Genomic DNA, 17975 nt, shown 5'->3' with positions numbered 1-17975 from the left:
GGAGAAATGGCAGATGGAGTTTAATCTGGACAATTGTGAGGGGTTGTACTGGGGGGGGGGGGGGAGGTCAAATGTGAGGGGAAACTATATGGTAAATGGCAGGACTCTTAAGAGCACTGATGTCCAGAGGGGTAATGAAGTCGAAGTCCATAGCTTCCTGAAAGCAGCAACACAGGTAGATATGGTGGTAAAGAACTTGTATGGCATGCTTGCCTTCATTGGTCAGGGCATTGAGTATAAGGTTCAGGAAGTCATGTTGCAGCTGTATAAAACAGAATACTCCAAATGTAGTTAGGCCACATTTGGAGTATTCTACCCAGTTCTGGTCATCCCATTACAGGAAGGATGTGGAGACTTTGGAGAGGGTGCAGAAGAGGTTCGCCAGGATACTGCCTGGATTTGAGATTATTAGCTATAAGGAGAGGTTGGAAAACTTGGATTATTTTCTTTGGAGTGTCGGTGACTGAGGGGAGACCTGATGGAGGTTTTATAAAATTATGAGAGGCATGGACAGGATAGATAGAGTAATTTTTCCTAGACTAAGAATGTCAAATACTAGAGGGCATAGCTTTAAGATGAGAAGGGGAAAGTTTAAAGGAAATGCAAAGGCAAGTTTTTTTTTTACACAGGGTGGTGGGTGCCTAGAACGTGCTGCCAGGGGTGGTGGAAGCAGATCCGATAGTGCAGTTTCAATGGCATTTAGACAGGCACGTGAAAGAGCAGGGAAAGGAGGGATATGGATCATGTGCAGGCAGATGGGGTTAGTTTGAACTGGCACCTTGTTTGGCACAGACATCATGGGCTGAGAGGCCTGTTCCTGTGCTGTACTGTTCATTGTTCTGTTAGATGGAAGTTAATGATCATGGATGCATTTTCCTACCATTATTAATGAAACTTCAGAGGTGTAGATTTAAGTGAGTCCTGAGATGTCAGGAAATATCTGACACACCCCAATCTTAAATGTGTACCTTTTTTATACTTGATTTACAATCAGATATTGCAACAAAACAATAAACTGGTTGCTTTTTGAGAATTTCTTTGAGACTTAACCCAAGCCATAACACTAAACTGTCTCAAGGCAGTAAATAGTTTTAGAGGGAGTCATATAGTCTCTGGGGGGGTGGGGGGGGATGCAATTAAGTGTTCTTGCAGGCTAATTCCATTAGAAATTCTCTCATGGCTTTGAAGCGATTTGGAAACGTTGTGCTTTTGCTACTGAGTATTTGTCAGGCAATTGAGGTGTTTAAATGAAAACAAAGACCGCTTTTCACCTCCTATGCATCTGGATGGCACAATTAATAATCTGCATGTTTGCAAGTCTGATGGAGAAGGACAGCTGTGACCTTGCATTTGATCTTGCATTGTAGTGGAAACCAAATTCATGAGATGGATTTATTGAATACCTGATTTCTACTTGTCTGTTTACCTGACATTGTTGTCAGATTCTGCAAAGAGCACTAAGTTTTGACAGTTTTTTTGCCTTGTGATGTTGTGTGAAATCTGTATTAATCCACATATTTCTTCCTGAACTGTTAGCCTGGGGTTGCATTTGTCACTCTTTGCACTGAGCTGATGATGCATGGTGGTCTGCTGTTTCTGTGGTGCCAGCCTACACATTCCACACAAGGGTGCAACTGTCATAGGACACATGGGTTTGCTGAAGCAAGTGAAATCAAACAGACAAAGAAATTTGTGTTTCTGCGATTATAAGATGAGATATCTTTATTAGTCACATGTACGTTGAAACACACAGTGAAATGCATCTTTTGCATAGCGTGTTCTGGGGGAAGCCCGCAAATGTCGCCACGCTTCTGGCGCCAACATAGCATGCCCACAACTTCTTAACCCGTATGTCTTTGGAATGTGGGAGGAAACCGGAGCACCCAGAGAAAACCCACACAGACACGGGGAGAACCTACAAACTCCTTACAGAATTGAACCCGGGTCACTGGTGCTGTAATAGTGTAACACTAACCGCTACACTACCGTGCCTTGCAATTACATTGTTATTAGCTCTATTTCAATAGGTGTATTCTAATTTGGCAGTTCTGATACCCTGCGCATCATGCAGCAGGTGCACTGCATTTAGTGTGGGAGAATGCAGAAGCATTGGGAACCCAATAATGACTTCTGTGATTAATGGAATAACAGCCTGCAGCTGACCTCTTGGTTTTACAAGTGAAATTAGATGGCTGTTGTTGGCTGCATCCTTTGTATGCTAAAGGATTTGGCAATCTGCATTCTCTCTTCAGCGCTGACCAAAATTGTCAGGTTAAGACACTGCACTCTGAGCATTGAGTTTGTTAATTAGGATGCAGATAGTGGGGCACATTTGTCTGTTTTTTAAATGACCTTTGACTTCTGATAATCTGACATGGCAATGCAGCTGGCTCCTGATAAGTGCTGCATTCCACTGCCAAGAAAATGTTTGTTCTGCAGGATCCAATAACTTTTAAAGATGAGATAAACTTTTAAGTGGTAGGCATCTGTCCTATTTGTCACTTAAGTCATTGAACTAGTCTTGCAAACACAGCTGTTGGAAGCACTGTCTTGCCCTCCTCCAGGAACATTAGTAATCTGTGGTGCAGTGAGGTTCGAGGGGGGTGCATCCTCTGAAATGGATGAATTGAGTGGTGTTGTTTTGGACCACATATGAACTAGCAGGGAGAAGTTATTAGAGGCCTTAAAGTGCATTAAGGTGGATAAATCCCCAGGGCCTGACCTGGTGCATTCTCAAACCTCGTGGGAAGCTAGAGAAGAAATTGCAGATGCCCTTGTGGGAATTTTTGCTTCACCTCTGGGCACAGGTGATGTTCCAGAGGACTGGAGGGTGGCTAATGTAGTACCATTGTTTAAAAAAGATAGCAAAAACAAGCCAGGAAACTACAGGCCGGTGAGTCTTGACATCAGTGGTGGGTAAATTGCTGGAGGGGATTCTGAGGAACAGGATCTACCAACATTTGGAGAGATGGTCTGATTTGGAACAGTCAGCACGGCTTTGTGTGTGGAAAGTCATGTCTGATAAATCTATGGGAGTTGTTCAAGGAGGTAACCAGGAGGGTAGATGAGGGTAGGGCAGTGGATGTAGACTGTGTGGATTTTAGCAAGGGCTTTGTCAAGGTCTCTCATGCCGGCTAGACTGGAAGGTTAGATCGCATGGGATCCAGGGGGAGATAGCGGATTGGATTCATAACTGGCTCAGTGGTAGGAAGCAGAGGGTGATGGTCAAGACTGAAAGCCTGTGTCTGGTGGTGTGCCACAGGGGTCGGTGCTGGGACCTTTGTTGTTTGTAATTTATATAACCTATTTGGATGTGAGTGTACAAGGCTTAGTTAGTAAGTTTGTGGATGATACTAAAATACATGGTGGTGTAGATAGTGCAGAAGATTATGAAAAATTACAGGGGGATCTTGATCAGCTAGGTATGTGGGCTGAGGATTGGCAAATGGCTTTCAATCCAGATAAATGTGAGGTATTGCATTTTGAGAGATCAAACCAGGGTAGGACTTGTACAGTGAAAGGTAGGGCCCTGGGGAGCACTACAGAACAGAGGCACCTAGGAGTGCAAGTGCATAGTTCGCTGGAAGCGGCATCACGGGTAGATAGGGTGGTGAAGAAGGTGTGTGGCACACTGGCCTTCATCAATCAGGACATTGAGTATAGGAGCAACAAATAATCTGCTGGAAGAATTATTGATGTTTCCTTTCCTCCCACAGATGCTGCTTGACCTGCTGAATTCTTCCAGCATCTGCAGGCTCTTGTCTCTCAATTGAGAATAGGAGTTAGGAAGTTGTGCTGCAGTTATGTAAGATGCTGATGAGGCCACACTGAGTATCACGTACAGTTTTGGTCACACTGTTATAGGAAAGACATTATTAAACCAGAAAGAGTGCAGAAAAGATTTACCAGGATGTTGCCTGGACTTGGGGGGTCTGAGCTACAAGGAGATGTTGCATAGACTAGGACTTTATTCCCTGGAACATTGGAGATTGAGGGGTGACCTGATAGAGGTATATAAGATCATGAGGGACATAGACAGGGTGAAAGCACATTGTCTTTTCTCCAGGGAGGTGGTGCTGAAAACAAGAGGGCGTAGGTTTTAGATCAGGCCAGAGATTTAAAAGAGACATCAGGGGCAGCTTCTTCATACAAAGGGTGATGCGCATTTGGAATGAGCTGCCAGAAATAGTGGTTGAGGCGAGCAAATGTAAGTGCTGGGTAAATGGGATCTGGGCAACAGAGTTTTGGCATCATTGGAGGGTAAATGTTGGGATACCGGCCAGGGAAGCCTTGGAATCGAGCTAGGATTTGACAAGAAGTATTGATGAAGGGGGTGAGTGGCTGTCAAGCTGCAGGAAATCCATGGAACTCCAGTGAAGCCCAGTTAACTCAGTATTAACTAGGAATGAACTGGAGATTTGCCTGGACTTGGGGGGCTGAGTTACAAGGGAGGTTGTGTAGACTAGGACTTTATTCCCTGGAACGTAGGAGATTGAGGTGTGACAGTAAGTAGAAGATTTCCAGAAAAGTTTTTAGAGCCATAGAGATATACGGCACAGAAGCAGGCCCTTTTGGCCCAACTGGTCCATGCCAATCAAGATGCCTCATCCAAGCTAGTCCCATTCAGCAGCGTTTGGCCCACAGCCTTCTAAACTTTTCCTATCTGTGTACCTGACCAACTGTCTTTTAAAAGTTGTTGTTGTACCTGCTTCCTCTGGCAGCTCATTTCGCATACATACCACCCTTTGTGTAAAAAGAGCTGCTCCTCAAATTCCTATTAAATCTTTCCCTTCTCACCTTAAACCTATGCCCTCTAGTTCTTGATTCCCTATCCCTGGGAAAAAACTAAGTGCATTCACCCTATCTATGTCCCTCATAATTTTATACACCTCTGTAAGATCACCCCTCAACTGTTTCTACCATTGGGTGGCTATTGCCCAATTGATTTGCAAACTAAGAAAAGACCATTTGTGAGGAATTTGATACACCATACAGAGTGGATTTAGATAGCACTTTCTCAAACTCAGTTCATCATAATGCACATTGCAGCCAGTCCACCCCATTCTTCCACTTCCAAGGAAGATTATTACTTGGAGATGCTACACCAAAAGTTCCTAAGATTGATTCCTGGAATAAGTTGTTTTGTGAGAAAGTATTGAGTGGGATGGATTCACTGGAGTTTAACTGAATGAGAGTGATCTCGTGAGAACATTTAAGATCCTGAGAGAGATTGTCAGGGTAGATGTAGGGAAGCTGCTTCATCTGGCTGGCAAGCCTAGAGCAAAGGGATACAGTTTCATGGTTGGCCAGTCGGACTGAGATGAGAAGTTATTTCAACTCAGGACTGTGAATCTTTGCAACTCCTTTCCCCAGGAAGCTGTGTTTGCTTATTCACCTGGGGGAGTATTGGAGGGATGAAGATAAGACAAGAACGTGAACTTGACTTCAAGAATTAACCTCAGTCTTATTGCTGGGGCATCCTTAGGAGGCACTTAGCCTGCTGCTATTTCCAATGAAATGTCTTTGAAATAAAGTCACTGTCATGGGGCATTATGTGCACACCAAGCTGCTGGAAATAGGGCTGTGATTAATGACAAGTCCATCTGTTTTAGTGTTTATTGGTTAGATAGTGATTCTTGGCCAGGGCACTGGGAGAGAACTCTCTCGATCACCTTCCAATTGTGCCGCAGGATCATTTGTGGCCACCTGAGAATGTAGACAGAGCATGGCTTAACTTCTCACCCAAAAGGCAACCCTGTAGCACTTCCTCAGTACTGCAGTGGGAGTGTTAATTTGATTACATGGTCAAGTCTAAATTAAGGCTTGAACCCGAGACCTTCTGACTCAAAAGTGAGAGTTCTACCAAATGAGCCAGGACTAATACTATTAGACCATTCAAATCAGACTACTGAGAAACTTACAAATGCTTCCATTACTTAAACAAATGAACATCCCATCATGATATGGGAAGACTGGGTGGGGTGATGGGATGGTCCAATCTTTGGGGATTTCCAAAATTCCATCACCCTCCCATGCACTCTGTCTGTCTTTTGAGGGTGATCCTTGTCTGTCATGGATGACCACTGTGAGGTAACTGAAAGTGAGGGGCTTGCACTGCACAATTGCAGCCTTGGATCTGGTGATTCTGCAGAAACAAGTACTTGTTTGATGTTCTTTGTGTGGTTATCTTACTGACGGGCTATTTTGAGACTATGCACGTTTAAGGTGCCACACCACACTGTGTCAGGTTTCAGTGCTGGAAATTGTATTACTCATCCTTTTATTTGGTTACCATTGAGGCTTTTCAGTGAAGGTTAATGGGACTGCACGCACCAAGTAGAAAGGATAGGAGAGAAGATCAGATAATTTGGGAACACAGCAATAAAACTGTAGCAAGGTCAGTTCGTAGTCATGGGAAGAAATCCAGGCTAGAGTGGTAGGATGTGCTAGGATGTTCAAGGATCCAAAAAATAATGATTTGCAGTTGAAGATCGAGTAAGATCGTATTTTAGTATTGTCTGAGGAGAGACGTTGAGACAAATGTGAAGCAAGTTTGCAGGAGCACACATCCTAGTAAGAGACAATAAACCTAGTCCGGAAAGATTGAAGACTAGAAGAATTGAGGGGTCATGTAGTGGGCAACCAGCTCATTTGAGCTTCATGTTTTTAGTGAAGAAAGACAGACTTCAACCAAAAGGCCAGGTGGATATTTGAGCCAATATAGTGGACCAATATACTGGCTATAGATAGGGTCCACTATATTGGTCCACACACAATATAGTGGACCCTATCTCAGGGACTGAACTATTTTCCTGTCAAGAAGTAGAAATGATCAAGCATCACCATGTCATTGTTGTCAAATATTGTGAGTGTATATGAATTTTCTTAACGTTAATAAAATATGATCCAGTGTGTCTATTTTACCAAGTTCTACTAATCCTAATGTTGTTAATCCCTTCTCTTACAGGTGACAAACTACCAGTGGCAAAAGCAGGAAGGGACCGAATTGTACAGCCAGATGAGGAAGTAACTCTAAGTGGGTTGGAGAGCAGAGATGACTATAATATTGTCCATTTTAATTGGGTTCTTCTCCAGGGAGATCCTTCAGCGAAGATAACGGTAAGTGTCCACCAAGAGGGGAAAGTCTCCTTGATGAATACAGCAAACCAAGCAGTTTTGAGGTTTCTATGATCACAGCCTGTAAGCAAGGGTTTCATTGGCTTCTGTTTGAAGCTGTAATGTTAAAGTGATCTTGAATTATATATTTACCCATTAATTTTTTCAGGCAGACATTTTCAAAACATTTTATGTCTTATTACACATGCAAAATTAAAGTTGGCAGTTGATTTGAAGTGACAGGAGAGGAAAGGGATTGCCCTGTAGCATGAAAGGAAATATTACCAGACAACCACCTCTTCAACAGCAGTGCCCCACCAAGCTCCTCACTTCAATGTCTTCCACGGTCCATGCTCCTACCTTTCCATTTGTCTCAGATGAACTCTAAGCATGTGACAGCTCTGATCTATCCATGAAGTCCAATGGAATGTTCCTTGAAGCACTGCCAATACACTTTCTGAAGCCGCATTACCTCTAATATCTCTAACCAACTGTGCCTCTTACCCTACACTCTTCCCATTGCCCTCGACCCCCACCACCTCCAGCCCACACAGCGTCTGCCATCTCTCTCGGCCCCTCTTGCTCATCCCAGTCTCTCTTGCCCTTGCAGTCCATCCCCACTGCTATTCAGTCTGGCTTCCAAGCCATTCTCAGTGCTGAGCTACCTTGGCATTATTTATAAATGCTATCCTTTGCATCTCTGGTGTGGCTTCCTAGCTCTGTCCTCATTGCCTTGATGTTCAGTTTAATCATTGCCCTGTCACCTGTTGTTGCTCTGACACCACCTGCTTGCAGTGTGTACCATCTACAAAATACACTGGAATTACTTGCTTAGGCTACCTGAACAGCACCTCCCAAACCTAAAACCCCTACCACTAAAGAGGACAAGGACAACGGGCTTATGGGACCATCACCACCAGCAGGTTCCCTCTCAGCTGCAATTTTCAGGTGGCACAGTGACACAGCTTGTAAAGCTGCTGCCTCACAGCTCCAGCGACCGGGGTTCGATCCCGAGCTGCGATGCCCTCTGTGTGGAGCTTGTACTGTCTCCCTGTAACTGCATGGGTTTCCTCCGGGTGCTCCGGTTTCCTCCGGGTGCTCCAGTTTCCTGTCACATCCCAAAAGACGTGCAGATTGGTAAGTAAATCTGTCACTTTAAGTTGCCCCTAGTGTAGGTAAGAGGTAGAATCTAGGGTTGTGGGGGGGGGGGGGAGTGGAGGGCTGTTAATGGGATTGTGGAGAGAATAAGTCACATGGAAAATTAGTGGGGGGGGGTTGCAATTGCTGTGTGTCAGTATAGATTTAATGGGCTGAGTGGCCTCCTATGTCGTGAGGAAATATGGAAATACGTTACACATAGGAATGCGCTCTCAAAGAACAAGGTCAATTCATTGAGACCGTGATCTGCACTAACCTAAGGAATAAGAGTAGACCATTCAGTCCCTTGCTTTTGCTCTGCCATTGAGTAAGATCGTTCCTGGTCTTCTACCCGACATCCACTTCCCTGCCTGATCCAAGCCCCTCTGTGCCCAGAATTCAGCCTGCATACCAAAGGGAGTTTCCAGAGCTCTCTGTGGGATAGAATTCCAAAGGATTAACACCCTCTAAAATCTCTCCACACTTCAGTCATAAATTACAATGAGACTATACTCCCTGTTTGTAACCATTCAGCCAAAAGACACACTAAGCTTTTTGTCTTCCAGAGTTCAAACTGTGATGGGATCACCTCTTACTCTTCTCAACTCCATTGAACATAGGGTCAGCCTACCTGATCTGTCCTCGTGGACAATCTCTTCAGTCTGTGAATTAATCCAATGAACTTATGTTTAGGTTTCTGAAGAGCAGACAAATTCTTCATTATGTACAGGGACTAAAATTGCACCACATACTCATGATCGTGTCTTACCAAAGCAATGGGCACTGTTAGCAGGAATTCCTTATTCTTGCATTCCAGCGCTCTTAAAATAAAGACCAACAATTTGCCTGCATTCCTAAAAGCTCACTACCCACATGCTAGGGGTGGTACAGTGGTGGCAGCTGGTAAAAATTAAACCAAATTGCTGGAGGAACTCAGCGGGTCAGGCAGCATCTGTGGGGCAGAGGGATAGTCGACATTTCAGGTCGAGTGTGGAGGGGAGATGGCCAGTACAAAGACATGTGACGGAGGGGTGAGGCAAGAACTGGCAGGCAATAGGTGGAACCAGGTGAGGAGGGAGATGATGGACAGATGGAGCCAGGAGCAACACACGAGACTCTAGAGGAACTCAGCCGGTCAGGCAAGATCTATGGAGGGAAATGGACAGTCGACATTTCGGGTCGAGACCCTTCATCTGGACTGAAAGATAGAGGGGAGACAGCCAGTATAAAAAGGTGGAGGGAAAAGGTGGAGCAAGAGCTAGCAAGTGATAGGTGGATCCAGGTGAGGGGTGTGATAAGCAGATGGGGGAAGGGGAGAGTGGGAATAGTGCCAGAAGCTGGGAGGTGATAGGTGGAAGTGACATCAAGGGCTGCAGATGATGGAATCTGATAAGAGAGGATGGTGGAGCATGGAATCAGTCGAGGAAGGCGGGGAGGGGAGATGGGAGTAGTGGGGGAGGGAACCAGTGGGAGGAGTGTGTAGATGCTGGGCAAGTGACCCAGCGAAGCGGTCGCCCAGTCTCACCGATGCAGAGGAGGCCACCTCGGGACTGCCAGATGCAATAAATAAGGCCGGGGAATATGCATGTGAAAGACTGCCTCACCTGGAAGGGCTGTTTGGACCAAGTATAAGAGGTGTAACACTTGTCCCTACACCTCCTCCCTCAGCAACATCCAAAGATTCATGATCCTTTGAGAGAAGAAATTCCTCCTCATCTCTATCTTAAATGGACAACTTTGTTCTGAAACTATGTCTTCTAGCGAGACACAAGAAAGACTGTAGATGCTGGACAGCTGGAGCAACACCTGATGAGGGGTCTTAGCCCGAAACGTCGACTGTTCATTTCCTTCCATAGATGCTGCCTGACCTGCTGAGTTCCTCCAGCGTTTTTTGTCGTGCTATGCCTTCTAGCTCCAGGTTCCCTCATGAGGAAAACATCTCAGCATCCATCCAGTCAGGCCCTACTAGAATCTTGTACGTTTCAATAAGTTCACCACTCAATGAGTACAGGTCCAACTTACTCAACTCTTCCTCATAAGACAACACCTTCATCTTAGGAAACAAACTGTGAACCTTCTTTGAATTGCCTCCAATGCAAGTGTATTTCTTCTGAAATAAGGAGACCAAAACTGTTGCAGTTCTTCAGATTTAACTGACCAGTACTCTGTATAGATGGAGTAAGACTTCCCTATATATATTCCCCATTCCTTTTGGAAAAGGGCCAGCATTCCTCTGCCCTTCCTAAGTATTTGCTGTACTCATATGCAAACCTTGTGCTTCATGTAGGAACAGACAAAGATCCCCCTCTAATGCAGTATTTTGTCATCTCACTCCATTTAAACAATATCCTTGTCAACATTTTGTGTCAAAACCCTGCATCAGGACCAAAACATCAACTATTCCTTTCTCCACAGATGCTGCTCGACCCACTGAGTTCCTCCAGCAGAGTGTTTGTTGCTTCAGATTCCAACATCTGCTATCTCTTGTGTCTCCTGTCCATCTCTTGTGTCTCCTGGAAACATTTCTTCTTTTACAATTGTGCAATTTGGGAGCAGAAATAGGCCACTCGGTCCCTGAAGCCTCTTCTGACATTTATTAAGATCATGGCTGATCTGACTGTATCCTCAACACTGCATTCCTGTCTACCATTCACTTCCTTTCACCTCCTTGCTTACCTCTGCCTTAACAATATTCAAAGACTCTCCCTTTAAGGAATAGAGTTCCAAAGACCCACAACCCTCTGAGATCCTTTATTCTTCCTTCCAAAGTGGATAACCTCCAATCTCCTCATAATGTACTCCAGCTATTAAATTTTTGCCCTATTGCTTAACCGATGAGTGATAGAATCTGTGGGGAGTGTGAGAGAAATGTGGGGAGAATAAAATTGGATTAGTGTAGGATTGTAGGTCACTGCAGACTTGGTTGGCCAAAGGGCCTGCTTCTGTGCTTTATGACTATGACTGTCCCAAGATTAATACGTGCCTTGTGTCAAATTTGCCTCTGCAGTGATGTGCTCTGGACATTTTTTTTCTATTTTAAAGGGACAATGTAAATATAAATTGATTTTATAAGCAGATTAGCAGATGCTTGGGAATATGTTACAGAGAAATTCAATTGCAGGGTTCACATTGTTTCTGTGTAGCTGGATGAACTCTAATCCAAATGTCGGGCCCTTTCTTAATTCAGAAGAAAAATCAAACTGGGAATTCCCAAGGGTTGAACACAGGAAATTGGGTGCTGACGTCAGATTATGGGGAAATCATTTGCTGAGAATTACAGATGCTTTCACTGGTAGTCATTGGAAATGTCAGAGTGCCGTAATAATCAAAATGGAGAGTTGTCTATTATTTCTGCTCTTTGATCAGCTTGTTCACTTTTGTTACTGGCCTCACCCTGGTTACCCTGGCAATGTCACTGAGGTGCTTTGCATAATTGCTGTGGAAGCCTATCACACCTCTAACCCTCCCCCACTCCTCTCTCCCCTCTTGCTCCTCAGGACTGCCTGGATAGTGAAAACATATAAAAGTTAACAGGAGCCTGCAGTTCAACAAAAGTGGAGGATGAGTCACAGGGCTCCCGTGGGAGTAGGCGGTTAGTCTTGATTTATGGTTAATGCTCGTCTTTGATTGGTGCAGGAGAAACTAACCAATCTAGTCCAACCTGCACGGGATGAGATACCTTGCAACCTGTTCTGACTTGAGCTGGATCCTGCCTGCTCTTGCAGAGAATCCAGACAACATATACTGTACTTGTCGTGTTTGTCGGAAGGCAGGTGAGCTCCTATATTAACCCCACCCCAGTCAGGAGAGGCTCTGGGAAGGTGTTGAGCTGGGGAGGGAACAGGACGAGTTTTAAAAACAGACCTTTTAAACAGGGAAGTATTGATAACTGACTGCATGAATGCTTGCTGCCATTTTATGACAACAAGTTGGTATTGGTATTGGTTTATTATTGTCACTTGTACCAAGGTACAGTGAAAAACTTGTCTTGCATACCGATCATACAGGTCAATTCGTTACACAGTGCAGTTACATTGGGTTAGTACAGAATGCATTGATGTAGTACAGGTGAAAACAATAACAGTACAGAGTAAAGTGTCACAGCTACAGAGAAAGTGCAGTGCAATAAGGTGCAAGGTCACAGCAAGGTAGATCGTGAGGTCAGAGTCCATCTCATCGTATAAGGGAACCGTTCAATAGTCTTATCACAGTGGGGTAGAAGCTGTCCTTGAGTCTAGTGGTACGTGCCCTCAGGCACCTGTATCTTCTACCCGATGGGAGAAGAGAGATTGTCCCAGGTGGGTGGGGTCTTTAATTATGCTAGCTGCTTCACCGAGACAGCGAGAGGTAAAGACAGAGTCCAAGGAGGGGAGACTGGTGTCCGTGATGCACTGGGCTGTGTCCACAACTCTCTGCAGTTTCTTGCAGTCCTGGGCAGAGCAGTTGTTGTACCAAGCCGTGATGCATCCAGATTGGATGCTTTCTGTAGTGGATCGATAAAAGTTGGTGAGAGTCAAAGGGAGAGTCAGAAGGTTAAGCCTACACCCTGGAGAGATGCCGCCTTGTGCCTGATTTGAATTTAGCTGCTGCCAGCTGGAGTTCCTAGTGCTCACAGAGCCTGGCAGGTCACATGAAATGGCAGCGGGTGGGTTCAGATGATTTAGAGTCTGCCAGAAGCCAGCACGGATCCCAGAGACCGAATGGCCTTCTTCCTGATAAGCAAGTCTTCCAGCACTTGTGGGCCGGAAGGAGAGTAGTGCTCGCCCCACCCACCCAAGGAGGATGTCAGCCACCCATCGGTCACTTTGGGCCTCCTGCTTCCCTCTCCACTGCACACTTGGTGTCTGCTTTGTCAAGCCCTGAGCAGCCAAAAGGATCCCGGTGAAGTCTCCCACTGATGGATTTAAGAAAAGATAACTTTATTAGTCACATGTACATCGAAACACACAGTGAAATACATCTTTTTGCGTAGTGTACTGCGGGCGGCCCGCAAGTGTCGCCACGCTTCCGGTGCCAATGTAGCATGCCCACAACTTCCTAACCCGCACGTCTTTGGAATGTGGGAGGAAACCGAAGCACCCGGAGGAAACCCACGCAGACACGGGGAGGACGTACAAACTCCTTGCAAACAGCGGCCTGAATTGAACCCGGGTCGTCGGCACTGTAATAGCGTTACGCTAACCGCTACACTACCGTGCCTGCCCACGGTTGACGCTCGTAGTTGGTTAGGTGGAAAATGTTAAGAAGTCTCAGCACTAAATTAAACAGGACTGTTTGCCCTCATGCCTCTTTGGGTTTTATTCACACTGCTGTGTTTTCCTACACCCTCCCCACCAAGAGTGAAGAAGCCTCTGAGCTGTCATCCTGGACTTAGCTTCAAAAGGAAAAGTTAAGGGGGCTGATTTAGTGCCAAACCAGGTGAATGTTATAAACTGCAGTTTTTTTTTAACATGGATCCAAATCTGCTGCATCCTTAAATTGGCTCTTTACTCTCCTTGGCCTTCTGTTCTTCAAAGGCTTGATGGAAAAGTTGGTTCAGCAAATGTTTTAAAGATAAACAGAAATGCCAGAAGCACTCAGTAGGTCAGGCAACGTTCATGGAGAGAGAAAGAGTTAACATTTCAGCTCAATGACTTTTCATCTCATGTGATTCTGAGACATTAACTCCATTTCTCTCTCCACAGATGCTGTCTGACCTGCTGAGCATTTTTGTCTTATTAAATTTCCAGCATCTGCAGGCTTTTACCTTTTAATTTCAACAAGGCCAGACACATGGGGTGAACATTTTCAAAGGGAATACCTTGATGCTTTCTGATACATTTGCTGCATTAGCACATTACAGGTTTATTCTCCCGAGGTGGGACTAATGGAGTGTTGTTCTGTTGGAAGGCCCCACCTTTCTGATGAGCAGTTTAACTGATCCCCCATGTGGCCATAAAATAAACTGTTTGGCATTTTCAAGGAATGTCAAGCCATTGTCCTGGCCAATATTGATCCCTCACCCAACATGATTATTATCACATTGTTGCTTGTGTTCATATGATGGAGCCTTTCCCACATTAGAACGCTGAGTACACTTAAGTGCGATGTCGCCTCTAAAGTTCTTTGGTGGAACCTGAGGTCATGAATGATGCCATTTAGCAATCCTCGGAGGTGGATCACCAGCAACTGCGCTGGTCTTGCCCCAGGAAATTCTGGCATGCCTCCTGCTCGTGCTGAGTATGCGCAGTCCACTGTGGGCAAATCTGGAAGTAGGGTTCATGCTTCAGTTTGCCAAAGACATCGGCTTCATTAAGTTAGACTAAGTTATGAATGGAACACAACTGCAGTCAAATGGAGTGTGAAAAGGAACTCCATGGCATACTGGACAATATTCAGCTGTAATCATGTGGGACAGGAAACATTTTGTAATGCTCGATTTTGTAAATAAAATTTAACACCCTGAGTGTGTGGAAGAAGCAATTCAACAACTGGCCAAACATTTGCTCTCATGTTCTCACGATAATAACCCTTTGAAGGTTGGTGCATGAAGTTCTCTTGCCTCTTTCCCACCCAAAAACAAAACACCCTGCTAGTGCAGAAGCAGTTACTGTTGATCAGGCCTCCATTCTCCTGGCATGACAGTTAATTCCAATGCTTCCTGTCTACCTTCACCCATGGGGCTGTTCTTCACACTGGTGAATGTGTGCAGGCTGTTTGATCACAATCTATTGAGGCTGATGGACGCTTGCACCCATCGCTGGGTCCACGATCACTGAAAAGCAATTGGGGAAGGAAGTGCCAGGAGATTCTTCCCTACGCTCTCCTAGCCAACCTGCAGTACATTCAGACCCTTCACTGTTTTGATTCAGTTGGCTGTCCAGTATTGTGTGGTGAACTATGGACCAGGCACAAGAACTCAGATCTTGCTCCCTCTTTGACTAATCTCACATGTGCCATCCCCCTCAACCACACTGCAGCATCTTGTATTTTGTTTTCCATTGTCTCTTGCTTTCTTATGAACCTTTATTTAACTGCCAATTGTCCCAATGTAGCCTCCCATTGGTCCTGGCCTCGTATAGTCACTTCAAAACCACTGACAGACTCCATCCTTGATTCTCTCTTCTGCTTTGCTGGCGAACTGATCTTTGATCACGTTGCTCACTGGTGTGATTATGGGCTCGGTCTCCATTCACCTGCTCTACCTTGCTACTACCTTTGACTATGCTGCTGGAGATTCTACCTTTTGAATGAGATATTTAACCATGGGCTAGTCTTCCCTCTCGAGTGTATGTAAAAGATCGCATGCTTCTCCTCTTAAAAGACCGAGGGTATTCTCACTGGCCCCTGGTCCAATCTATTGCTCAACCAATACAAGGCAATGGTCCGTTTCATCGAATCAAAGAAATGTGCAGCACAGAAACAGGCCCTTTTGGCTCTAATTGTCCATGCCTGTCTATGCTAATCCCATTTCCCTGCATTAGGCCCATATCTCTCTAATTCTTTCTTATTCAAATACCTGTCCAAATGCCTTTTAAACCTTGTAACTGTATGTGCAATGTCTCAGTTTCGACACTTTTTTCAACTGTTCTCCTCATCTCAATTTTTTCCCATGGAAGGGGTCAGGGTAGAAGGGGAGAAGGTTGATGGAAGAGATCTCCACTCCCCTTGTGTGATGATGAAGTGCTTTCTAAACAACAGGCCCTGAAATCCGAAGAGGAGAGGTTATGTAGAATGGACCAACAATCCATAGAGTTTAGAAGATGAGATCTTGGGAACAAGTACATACAGTAGTTTCCTGAAAGTGGCAACACCGGTAGACAGGGTAGCCACCCAAGTTCACAGGTGGCTTGCCCTTGTAATCCATTGAGGTGAGGTGGTGTTCTGGGCATAATCTTCTGCTGGGTGGCTTATGTTTGACAAGTTTTGCTCGCCCAGAAATGCTTGGTGAGCTGGCTACGTTTAAATTTACTGACTGTTGAATTTACTGACATTCACATCTCTAACATTAAGAATCATTCAAAAACAATTTGAAGTACTTCTGAAAAAAATACACCTTTAAAAACACCAGAAAACATTTGAAGCAACAAACAAAATGCTGAGGAACTCAGCAGGTCGGATAGCATCTGTGGAGGGGAATGGACAGTCAACGTTTTGGGTCTATACTGTCCAGATGGCTCTCATGCTGAAATGTCCATTTCCCTCCACAGATACTGCCTGACCTGCTGAATTCCTCCAGCATTTGTTCATCGCTCCAGATTCCAGCATCTGCATTCTCTTGTGTCTCAACAATTTAAAGCAAATTGGATCAACTCAGTGATCTTTTTAAAAAAAGGAAATTATCCTGTCTGTGTGTACCTCTGCCTGCTCTTGTTTCTTGGGCCAACCAATCAGCAGATAGATGATTGCTGACTGAATCGCTGTGCTCCTCCATTACATCCTCCAGTACTGCAGCCTACAATTAATAAGTACACTTTGCTGTTTTGGAGCTCTGGAATTCCAACTTGAAGTCTCTGCTTCCATCGCTCCTTGAAGGCACTCCTTAACTTGCCCTCTGGTCAATCTTCAGGCTTTTTGTTAGTGATCAATTTTAAGTTTGTTTGGTGGAAGTGTTGGTGCTACTAAAAGGCTTCAGTTCTCTCTGTTTTCTCTCCTCAGCTGACTAAAAATCGTGATGAAGTGGTGGTTTCAAACCTGAAGGTGGGGGTTTACATCTTTCAGCTGACCGTCACGGACACTGCCAATCAGAAGACACAGGACAATGTGACCATAACTGTCCTCTCGCCAGAGCAGTCAGAGGGTAAGCAAGCTTTCCCAAATTCAACGAGGAGCTAGCTTGATCCTTCCAATGGCCCTTTATTGTGGAAGAGTGGAAAGCAGAAAGTTGTGTTAAACTTGTATGGAATGCTGGTGAGACCCTATTTGGGAGGACTTTGGTTCTGGTTCCATTTGGAAAAGGGCCACAAAGACATGAGGGCAAAGGTGCAAAATTAGGATGAATTGGTGAGTGGTTACTTCCCTTTAAAAAATGGGTGACTTTTGTTTTTTCACTACAAATAGGACTGGGAATATTGAAAACTATTAGAAGGTTAAGTCTAGAAAATTGTCCAACTTGTGGGAGATGGTCAGAGGGGCGGAGTGGGCAGTGGGGCAGGGCTGCTTGAGGAGGCAGGTTCTGGGTGGGGCTATGGGAAGAACTAGGCAGGGGGCAGGGCTTTGGGCGGGGCCAGGGAAGGGACAGGGCAGAGTGATGGCTGTGGGCGGGGCCATGGGAGGGACTGGGAAGAGTGACAAGACTGGGAGAAGTGGGGCTGCAGGAGGGGGTGGTAGCATAAGAAGGATGTAGATTGGTGATCCTACAGAGGCTGGTCAGTGGACCTGTGGTATTGTACAGGTCAATGGGGCAATAGGCAGTGGAGGACACAGAGGAATCATTGAGGGAGGAGGAAATAATTATACTTTAATAATTGCATCAGGGTATTCAGGAGAAACTACTTTACCTGGATAAAAAGAAACGGGTAGTGATTGAATTCAATACCATTGCTGCTCTTAAGGGGAGATTAGATAAGCATAGGGGTTTAAAGCAGTAGAAACATATTCTGCATGACTTTGATGAACGAAGGAGCATTGATAGAGCGTTGGTATCCAGCTGAGGTTCCCTGGGTAATGTGACCAGTTTCAAATCAACGCATGTTGTAAGGAATGCCCCACCGTTGTCCGTCAGTCACTTTTGACCCTGTGTG

General features: G+C 45.1%; 1 protein-coding gene across 1 annotated transcript in view; it reads left to right on the top strand.

The window, feature by feature from the left end:
* The window catches only part of LOC127575985 (kunitz-type protease inhibitor 1-like), a 61702-nt gene that overhangs the window by 29519 nt on the left and 14208 nt on the right, over positions 1-17975 (top strand). The window contains exons 2-3 of the mRNA XM_052026308.1: positions 6968-7119; positions 16891-17032. Coding sequence (XP_051882268.1) covers positions 6968-7119; positions 16891-17032 — 294 coding nt within the window. The remainder of the gene's footprint in view (positions 1-6967; positions 7120-16890; positions 17033-17975) is intronic.

Source organism: Pristis pectinata, chromosome 1, assembly GCF_009764475.1.
Source record: "Pristis pectinata isolate sPriPec2 chromosome 1, sPriPec2.1.pri, whole genome shotgun sequence".
NCBI lineage: Eukaryota > Metazoa > Chordata > Chondrichthyes > Rhinopristiformes > Pristidae > Pristis > Pristis pectinata.
The sequence above is the reverse complement of the archived record's forward strand: the minus strand, read 5'-3'. Positions and strand labels throughout refer to the sequence as shown.